Source organism: Vigna angularis, chromosome 9 (assembly GCF_016808095.1).
Source record: "Vigna angularis cultivar LongXiaoDou No.4 chromosome 9, ASM1680809v1, whole genome shotgun sequence".
Lineage (NCBI taxonomy): Eukaryota > Viridiplantae > Streptophyta > Magnoliopsida > Fabales > Fabaceae > Vigna > Vigna angularis.
The window spans coordinates 2,127,398-2,137,500 of NC_068978.1; the positions used below are offsets into that span (position 1 = coordinate 2,127,398).

A 10,103-nucleotide genomic window follows, 5' to 3' on the forward strand; every position below is an offset into this window, starting at 1 on the left:
AGCACCAAGGATCTTGAGCGAGACTTTTCCTAGTTTCTAACATGTGGGAGTGGGGTGTTGAAAGGTGGTGATAATGCCATCAGGGTCTGTGGTATGGGATTCACCAAAGGCAGACAGAGTGTGCTTTGACTTAAATCAACCTTACACTCACACTTTCCATAATTTTGAAATATATATTGATAGAATAATCAATAGTTTCATACTACCTATTAATAATTAAACAAATATAATATGATTTATAATAACGTAAGGTTGAGAGAGGACATACAATAATTCCCTATAGACCCAACACAGATTGAACAGGATTTGGAAACCTAATTAATCAAACAAACAATGATTAAAAACTCAGAACAGAAGACAATAAAGGATAACGATGAACAACACGTGAATTGAAGAAAACTCATAACAGCCATACAGATCAACACAACACTGAATCAAACAAAGACAGAATTGTAATAGTCCAAAGGAACTCACTCACCTTTGCTTCTTTCACTAAGGGCCTTCGCAACTCCAGATGGTGTCGGAACAATCGGTACCGTTATAGAGTCGCGCAGCGGAATAAAATATAGATAGCGGAAAGCGTGTAACGATCACAACACAAGTTAAAATAGTCAGTTTTAAAAATTGATTTTCTTAGCGAACTTTTATCGAACAATTGATGTGCTAAGAGTTTAGGGATCAAGAAAATCAACACAGAATTTTTATCCTGGTTCGAATCAAAAGATTCTACGTCCAGTCGTTAATCACTATAAATAGTGATTAACCTTTTTCACTAAAAATATAGTTGTACAGATTACAAGATAATGAAATGAGCAAAGAATAGAAAACACCTTCCTTCGACAAACGAACCAGAAGAGTGCAACAAGTAACTTTCTTCGTCAAACGAACCGTAAGAGCTTCCTTCGACGCACGAACCGGAAGCAACAGCTCTGCCAACTTGAAGAGAACTGCTCCGACCTTTGACACACAAAGCGCGAGCGTCTCCTATTCACAAGACCAGACAAGAGCACTCTATCACTTTGAGAACTTCCTCAGACAAACTGTATTCTCAAAATGACATAGATCCTTTTCACTCACAGAGAGCTTCCCTTAGGCACAAAGCTCTAATGCTCTCAATTGAAAAGTTTTTTCTAAGAGCTTTGAAGACCTCTATTTATAAGCCTAGTTTCGTGCAGGGTCAAAAACTGAAAAGACATCTCCCAACTACCACTGATAATCGATTATCAAAAGTGATAATCGATTATTTGTGTCCGTTATGGGGTTTTCAAAAAAGTGATAATCGATTATCCTAGGCAATAATCGATTATTCTAGAGACTTGGACAGAATTAAATGAAACAGTGATAATCGATTATTCTATGTAATAATCGATTATTTGCGCAAGCAACTCTCTTCTAAACTGGCTCGTGATAATCGATTATTCCTCTTGATAATCGATTATTTGTGCAATGACTCACTAAATACGAAAACTTCTAAGAGTTTTTACATCATTACATTTTATCCTATACATTTGTTTCTACAAAATGCGTTTAACAAAGATGCATTTAGAGTCTTCAATTCTTCAGCTTTTATCATCATCAAAATTTCACAGTAGCTTCAAGATACCAATGCTCCTCATTGGTAACAGATGGTATATGTCTCCGTCCTTAATACCAGTAAGAATCTTCTTAAACCGCCACACACTAGCCTCAATGGATGCTTCTTAACACTCCAACCACGGCTTGGGAGCCGAACCACAAATGTGTCAAATAAAAAAAAACGAGATTAGGGTTCGCCATTTTCACTATTTAAGGATTTCATCGATTGCTCAACATTAGGATTTACTTACCAAATGAAGGTACTATTTCAGCACCGAACCGAACCCAACAATGACGGCCAACAACAGTGTTTGATGAAGGAGACAGCTCGAGAGACAGAGAGAGGACGAAGAACCAAAGCGCCATGGACAACGAAATTGGAGAGGGCTCGAGATAGGGACAGCCAGACGCAAGAGGGTGATAACAGTTGAAAAACTGTTATTTTCATGCTTAAATTTGATACTAAAAGCAACCTTTAACACTTAGATACTAGCTTGAAATCATGCTTTTGGTTATATTTTTAGAAATAAGAGAGCTGGACAGGTTTATGCTTGATTTCAGTGTTTTATGCAGGTTTTAAGGTGAAATTGGTGAAAGGAGTGAAGAAGGATAGGAATGGAATCAGAAAAGACATTAAAAAGTGCAAAAGGAGAAGCCGCAACCACCGCTCAGCGACAGTTTACCGCTGAGCGGCACTCAGAAACCTACGTTGGCTCCGCTGAGGGGTGAAAAGGCCGCTGAGGGGAAGAAACGAACTCGCGCACTTACCGCTGAGCGGTACTATTTTGGGCTTGGGCTTAATTTTCTGTAATTTTACGAATAGTATATAAGCTTTAGGGTTTCCTAGGGTTTGTATCTTTGGCTGGGACGAAGCAAACACTCTCTTTTCCACCCCTTTGAAGGAAGATCTTGGATGCTCAGGCTACCTCTCTACCTTTCTAGGGTTTTATCTTTCATTCTTTCATTATTGTTCATCTAGATTCACCATGAATATGGTGAACTAAACCTTGTATTGTTGTTAGGGGATCAATGTAATCTTGTGAAACTCTCATATATGGAATTTGTGTTTAAACATCTTATTTGAGATACATGCTTTCTTTCATCATTAGTTAGGGTTTTTCCTCTTTGCTCAAAGCATGCATTGTTTAACTCATTCGATGTCATGATTATTGATTTTGTCGATATGGGAACGTACGGGGAAGTCTAGAACTGAGGAATTTCTCCCATTAGTATATTGGTTGCCTTTAAGCTCCTGCACTTCAGAACTAATTACTAGGAATGCTAGGAATTGTATGAACTCGTAATTAAGGATAGGCCTTCTCGACAAGGTGATTTAGAGAGTGGCATTAACATTGATGAAAAGATTGATGAATTCCTAAAGTATATGAGAGTGGATAAGATGAAATTGATAACCCCAACAACATACTCATCCATATAATTCATTCCGTGTTTGTTTTACTCTTTTTGCCATTGATCACATTCATGCATACATGTTTACTTACTGTCTTTTGCATTTAAACCTACAATCAATCGTTCACAAGTCTTAAATAATCAACAAATCAGATAACTAACAAGGCCGTGAGTCCTTTGGGAAAACGATACTTGGTCTTACCGAGTTTATTACTTGATACGATTCGGTCACACTTGCCGATTGTTAAACAAGTTTGTGGCGCTGTTTTCGGTGTTCATAAATTTGTCATCAGAGGGCTCGAGACAGGGACAACCACAGCTCCAGCCTTGGACAGAGAAAGCAATCAATAGAACAAGCTCGAAGCTTCGAAATCGCGATGGTGAAACGATCAAAATGCAGCTGCCACACTGGAACTCAGTTGCGAGAGGAAAACGGACAAAAGCAATCTCGTGATTGGGAGAATCGAAGGAGGAGCAAGAGGGAGCATTTTAGGTTTTCTGGAGAAAGAGTTTTGTCGACAAAGAAAGGGGGAAACATTTCGAGAGAGATGCACAATTTAGCATTTTAGGCACAATTTCAATATTTTTTTAATTATTTTTTCCTTATATCTGTATGTATTATCAGCCGATAAGATTTTATCCCCTTTCATACGGACAATACATACGGTTTATCCTTGGGAAGCTTCGCGCTCAAAGGCGCCAACCTTACATAGGGACCTTATATACGAAAATTCCGTATGTAGATATTTTCTCTCATTATATACAGAATTTTCCGTATGTAGCTCATCCGTATATAATATCCGTATATAATAGATATATTATATACGAATCTGAATCCGTATATATTGATCCGCAGATAACTGGCTATTTTCTTGTAGTGATTATACTTTGAACGAGATTTGGATAATGATGAATGAATAACGTTAGATAGAGAATGAGAATGATTATTCTACTTAGATATATGATGAACTTTGACTGATGAGTGGAATGAGTGAGTATTGAAGTTGTACCTGAGTATGTGGTTGGTGAGCATAAGAGTGTGGGATAGGTCCACTTGATATACCTAGTAAAGTCTGAAACTATCGACCGGTTGAGATAGCGACTCCCTTTTGCCTTGTGTGCGAAAAGGGAGTGTTCGGGTATTGAACCTTCTTTGTATGGGAGTGATGGTGTTTGCCTTGTCCATGTGTGGCAGGAAACATGTTCCTTAGCGAGGTAGGTAGGACTACTCGAGCAGACATGTAAGAGAGGCTACAAGGGACCTGTGGGAAGGCTACAGGTTTGAGGTAGGGTATAGGATTGCGACTAATTCTTTTCACTATGGAGTTATGGTATGGTGGATGCTCATGGTGTTATTCATGATGAAGGATTCATGACGAGGTTAGTTCTGATGGAGGTACATGTGATGATGATTCATAGTAACGATGTGTTTGGAGACGATGTTGATAAGGATGACTTTGATGGTATAGTCATAATATAGTTAATGAGGATGTTAATGATGATCATGGTGTATAGATGATTCTGTTAGTAGAATGACACTGTAAATGATTGATTTGTTATTGAGTTGTGTTTGCTTCCTATGTACACATTTTATTTTATTGTTATTGGTTGTGCTATGGTAGCTTACCCATATTTGTTTGTGTTTGTGATTGTGTGTCTAGCAATGATCGTATAACTTTTGGTTATATGGGAGCAGATGTTGCAGATGCTCCAAACGTACGATCGAGACACGAGAGTGAGAAAAAGATTTGTTATTTAAAGTTTTTGTATTATAAATTTTAGAAACAATGTAATAGGGTTTATTTTATTTCGTTTTTATTTTACCAAATTTCGGTATCATATAAGTGAATTTTCGCGATAGTATTATGATTTTAAAAATTTTAAATTTTACTCGTAATTAGGACATCCCAAAAAATCATGATGTTACATCTGACACAATACTTGAGGCACTCCATGCAGCCTTACTATGGTAGCTTGACCATAAACATTCTTAGATTAACTGCTAGAAAATGAGCATTCTTCATTGACTGATCTACTATCACCCAAATTGCATCATGACCACTCACAACCTTGACAAATGGGTAACAAAATCTTTATGCTATTCCATTTTCACTCTAGTATCTCTATCTGCTACAACATCTCATCATGTCCTTATGTTTACCTTTGTTATTTGACAAGTCAAGCAAAAGGCTAAAAACTGAGTCATGTTTCTTTCTAATTTTCTTATTACAAAATTTAAACGTGGTCTTTATGTTTTACCATTGCTGTTTACAAAAGGCTACAAACTCAGCTACATCTCTTTTTAGTTTTCTTATCACAAAATTTAAAAGTTATTTATTTTTCTTTGAATTCCACGATCAAAAATGAGAATGAAAATCTCTTTTTAAACTAGGATGCAAGAAGAAATATATGGAGATGCAAGGAAAGGGTCTCCTTTTCAATTTTTAGGTAATATTAAATTTCAACGAATTAATTAAAAATTTTGTTTAGTTTTAATTTAGTAAAAAAAATCAACCAATTTAAATAAATATTTTCATTTTATTATAATTTGGATAAATTTATTTAGTTAAAATTGTTAAATAAAAGATATATATATTCTAACTTTTTTATTTGATTATTATCATATTTATAATTTTAATTTTGTTTTATAATCTACACAATCTCATTGCTAAACATCATAACACAAATTTACTTATTATTATATTATAAACATGCTGTAAATACAATATAATCAAATCTCGGAAAAAATTTCCGTAGTCACTTAATAAACTTTAAACATATAATTTATATTCCAATATAAATTTATTTGAATTTTAGTTTTATAGCTTTAACATAGATGATCTCCTATCCATATTATTTGAACCTCTCTTTTTTATCATACCTTCTAAATTAAACTATATTTTTATCTAATTTATCTGTCTGGTTATATTCGAACTTCATTTTTTAATGTCTTGAAATTACTTTCCCAATTCTTGGAATATTGTAAAGAAATGGTTTACCTTTTCCTCAGTGCAAAAAACTTGAAACTAGATCAACTTTGGCAAAAGAATGGATTTGGAAGTCATTGCTAGTTCAGTGAATAGTTGCTACAATGCAGCATCAATTTATTTTCCTGATATGAATGAGTTTATTTTGCTGATATAAATTGAACATCACTCCATGCAATATCATTAAAGCTTCCACACCCTTCCAAACTGATACACAAAGTGTAGGAAGGACCACTCTGAAAAAGTCCCACAACCTTCTAAAATTTCAATTACTTAATTTTATTTCGTATATTTGTCTTCTTTTTTAATGTTGCTGCAAACAAAGATTTTAGGAGGAATTCTTGCTGCAGCTGGCCCAATATTCAGCTACCAGCTTAGAGAATGAAGAGTCGGTATCCATTAGTTTCGAAGGCTCGTCATATTCCACCATTTTCCCTAAGAAACCATACAAAATATATTAAACAATAACTGAGTAAGCAGTGTATCGAAAAAGGAGGAAAAAAGAATGAAAGAAGATACCATAGGAGAGGACCATAACCATATCACTGTCTATAACAGTGGGAACCCTGTGAGCCACTGTAATAACTGTGCATGCTTCAAACTCTTGTCTGATAATTCTTTGTAGAATTGCATCTGTGGCAGAGTCAATGGAGGCAGTGGCTTCATCCAGAACAAGAACTCTGTTCCTCTTAAGCAGTACTCTTCCAAGACAAAACAGTTGCCGTTGTCCCAAGCTCCAATTTCCACCTTCATCACTCACTGTATAACCATTCTCAATCAGACTTCAATGCCTAATTTCTTCCAAAATCTTAATTCATGAATCAAACACTTTTATTTTGGAAAAACAACTTTCAAGTTCAAATATTATGTGTATCCCTCATGATTTGAAACCTGAAAAGAGTAAAGCTGCAATAGATTTTTGCCAAAGGCTGCTGAGAGAATTGGCCAGAAAATTCCCACAACACATCTGTGGTTCTAAGTAAGTATGTGAAGTTTACTCACCCAGAGAGTCTAAGAGATTTGGAAGATGGCTGATAGTTTCCTTAAGCTGACATTTCTCTAAAGCCTATGTACAAATTAAACATAATCAAACACTTGTTTAGTACAAGCTCAAGCAAAACATAAAGGTGTTAAAAAAACAATTTTTAACAGCAGAACTAGTACGTTTACCTTCCATATCTGATCATCTGAATACAGGCCTAAAGGGTCCAAGTTGGTTCTGATGCTGCCCTTGAAAAGAGTTGGTTCCTGAGGGATGATGCTTAGTTTCATTCTCAAATCCTTCAACCCCATTGAGCATATGTTAATCCCATCTATGAGAATGTCACCGCTTGCTGGCTCAACTAAACGAAACAAAGCACTTATGAGTGTACTCTTTCCACTTCCAGTTCTTCCCACAACTCCCACTCTACTCCCTTCTCTAAACGTGCAAGTGATACCCTTAAGCACTAATGGAGCATTAGGACGGTATCTAATCTGAGACCAGCGACGGAAAATAGCCATCACGCAGAAGAAGCTTTATCCATTTGACAGTATTAAAACAAAGAAAAAAAATTGAAAGAGAAGGATGAAACTTTACTTCTAAGGCTTGAAGGTCAATCCTGCCCTTGGATGGCCATGAAGATGGAGGTTGGTGGTCCTTCACAATAGCAGGAGGTTCTGAGGGTAGGTGAATGAATTGCTTGACTCTTTCAACAGAGATAAGATAGTTTAAAAAGTTGCAATGCATTCGAGTCCAAAATCTATATGATGACGTCAAGGATAATGCGTAAGAGAGAGATAGTCCCACAAGACCTGCATAATCCAAGAAAATTTTGAACAGTTAAAAGCTTGTTAATAACATGCAAAAGCTTTATCTTGCTGATTAACCTGTGAAGTAATATTACCTGAGGACACGTATCCCTGAGGAAATAGAACAAGTAGCAAAGCTGAAGTGATGACTGTCAAATTTTGAAGTGCTTCAATCCTCAAAAGTAACCATTCCGTGGCCACATTAGAATGAAAAAACAGTGTTGCGTCTGTGTCTACAAGCTTTAAGTAGTTTTTAAAAAATCTTTCTACCATATCGAATGCTCTCACAGTAACAACACCAAGTGATGTTTCAGCTGCAAAATTCATCACAGGAGCTTTCGTGGTTCCATTGATCCTCATTAATTCCCTTGACGAGGCTTGATAATATTCCTTTCATGGAGGAGAAGATTTGGAAAAAATTTAGCTTTCTGAGTTAAGCAGGGGACGAGAAATAAAAAACTAATTTTTTTTTAAAGTGGCTAAACCTGAACATATTTTGACGCAACTATTGCTGGAATGGCAGCAATGAGAACTGGCCATGTTACTAAAACCATTAGACCAATAATCACCAAAATTTCAATTGGTATACATGTTACAAAGGTGATCGAATAAGGTATGTCAAAATCCAAAATACTTAAATCTGATGAAGCCTGCAAGAGAGAAAAAGTGGATCAAAATTTTGAATATGAGTAAATGTTAATAATGATCAAACACAGGGAAATTGTTTAGATTTTTTTTCCATTGGGAAATGAAATCTTAATCTTACTCTTGTTAAAATCCTTCCTATGGGGGTTGAGTCAAAGAACAGCATAGCAGCATTGAAGATAGCAGTATTGAAACTTGTGAAGAGAGCTTTGGAAGCATTTAATCCAAGGTAAGAGGTCAAGAGAGACCTTATATATGTAAACGCAGCACCAGAAAATGAAATTAATGCGTACACCCCAATCAAGATGGCACTAGTTATTTTTGGAATATCAATGGCTAAAGCAAGCCAAACCGTTGATGCAGTCTGCAAAGCAACAAAAGCACATTGTGCCAAAACTATATAAAACAGCATCAATGAACCCCTGGAAAAGGAAATATAATCCCAGAATGTCTTGAAGCCGACATCACCAATCTCTTTTTCTTCTTCTTGTGTAAGTTGCATCCCAAGTTGACCCTCCGTAGAAATCTCCCCCTCACTTTGGTATTTATAAACACCTTGAGACTCTTCTCTATGAATTCGGTTCTCATTATTCTGATCCAACTCTGTAATTGCTTCCTTGTGAGCGCTCACAAGTTGTTCAAAGGCAGTCCCAGTTGTTAAGAGATTCTCATACTTTCCTGATTCAGTAACTTTTCCACCTTCCATTACCTAGAATTTGAGTCAAAAAATATGGAGTTAATTATACACAAATGTAATGTAATAGGTATCCAAATGATGTACTTTACCAGGATTGTATCAACTTCTGAGAGAAACTCCACTTGATGTGTCACTAGAATGACTGTTTTTTCTCTTAGAGCCGTCATTACGCAGTCCTGTAACCATATAAATGCAAGTGGTTTGATTCAATGAAGTGGAAAAAACAGTTCCACTGAAGTTAAGAATCTAATAGTGATAGTTTCTTACTTTGAAAAGGATAGCAGCAGTGTGAGCATCAACTGCACTGAAAGGGTCATCGAGGAGATAAATGTCAGCATCATTGTAGACAGCACGAGCAAGTTGAATCCTTTGCTTTTGTCCTCCACTCATGTTAATCCCTCGCTGACCTATTTCTGTAAGATCACCATGACTAAAATCATTGATATCCTTATCCAAGGCACAAACTCTAATGGCATTCTCGTATCTTGTTTTCTCCATTGGCTTGCCGAATAGTATATTCTCTCGAACCGTCCCACTTTGTATCCAAGAAGTTTGAGAAACATATGCTATGTTGCCGAACACATTGACCTATTTTTCATCATTCAGAAATTTCATAGAGAAAGAAAAAGCATTAAATACAAAGAATACAAGCATGAATGACATGACGACATAAAGCTAAACGTCTTTTGCTTAACTCAGTTCCTGAGATCTTGGGAATCTCTCCTAACACTGCATACAAAAGAGATGATTTTCCAGCTCCAACTGGCCCACAAACTGCAACTTTCTGTCCCCATTTGATTTCTGAATTCACATCTCTTAAAGTTGGGGACACCGATTCATGGTCCCAAATGAAGTTGCCAGCTTGGATTTCTACCGCATTAATGTAACTTCGGTTTACATAGCTTCCGTTATCATCACTGGTATCTAGTTCTTCATCAAACAAAAAGGTATTGAGACGATCAAAAGATACCTTAACTTGGATCAAAACAGATAGAGCC

The 10,103-nt window shown here is 36.2% G+C and overlaps 2 protein-coding genes across 2 annotated transcripts in view; both read right to left on the minus strand.

The window, feature by feature from the left end:
- Positions 1-6,026: 6,026 nt before the first annotated feature.
- Positions 6,027-9,687, minus strand: LOC108320460 (ABC transporter C family member 8). Its single transcript, XM_052868895.1, has 10 exons — positions 9,373-9,687; positions 9,195-9,281; positions 8,530-9,117; positions 8,249-8,413; positions 7,859-8,153; positions 7,552-7,766; positions 7,143-7,448; positions 6,975-7,038; positions 6,492-6,731; positions 6,027-6,407 (listed from the first exon to the last, which is right to left on the minus strand). The coding sequence occupies exons 1-10, from the start codon at positions 9,601-9,603 to the stop codon at positions 6,301-6,303; spliced, it is 2,298 nt and encodes a 765-aa protein (XP_052724855.1). The 5' UTR covers positions 9,604-9,687; the 3' UTR covers positions 6,027-6,300.
- A 34-nt stretch (positions 9,688-9,721) lies between these two features.
- LOC128194115 (ABC transporter C family member 8-like) overlaps positions 9,722-10,103 on the minus strand; it is a gene marked incomplete at its 5' end in the record, with an annotated part of 1,209 nt that continues 827 nt past the window's right edge. The window contains one exon of the mRNA XM_052868896.1: positions 9,722-10,103. This exon is cut by the window's right edge and continues 827 nt beyond it. Coding sequence (XP_052724856.1) covers positions 9,737-10,103 — 367 coding nt within the window.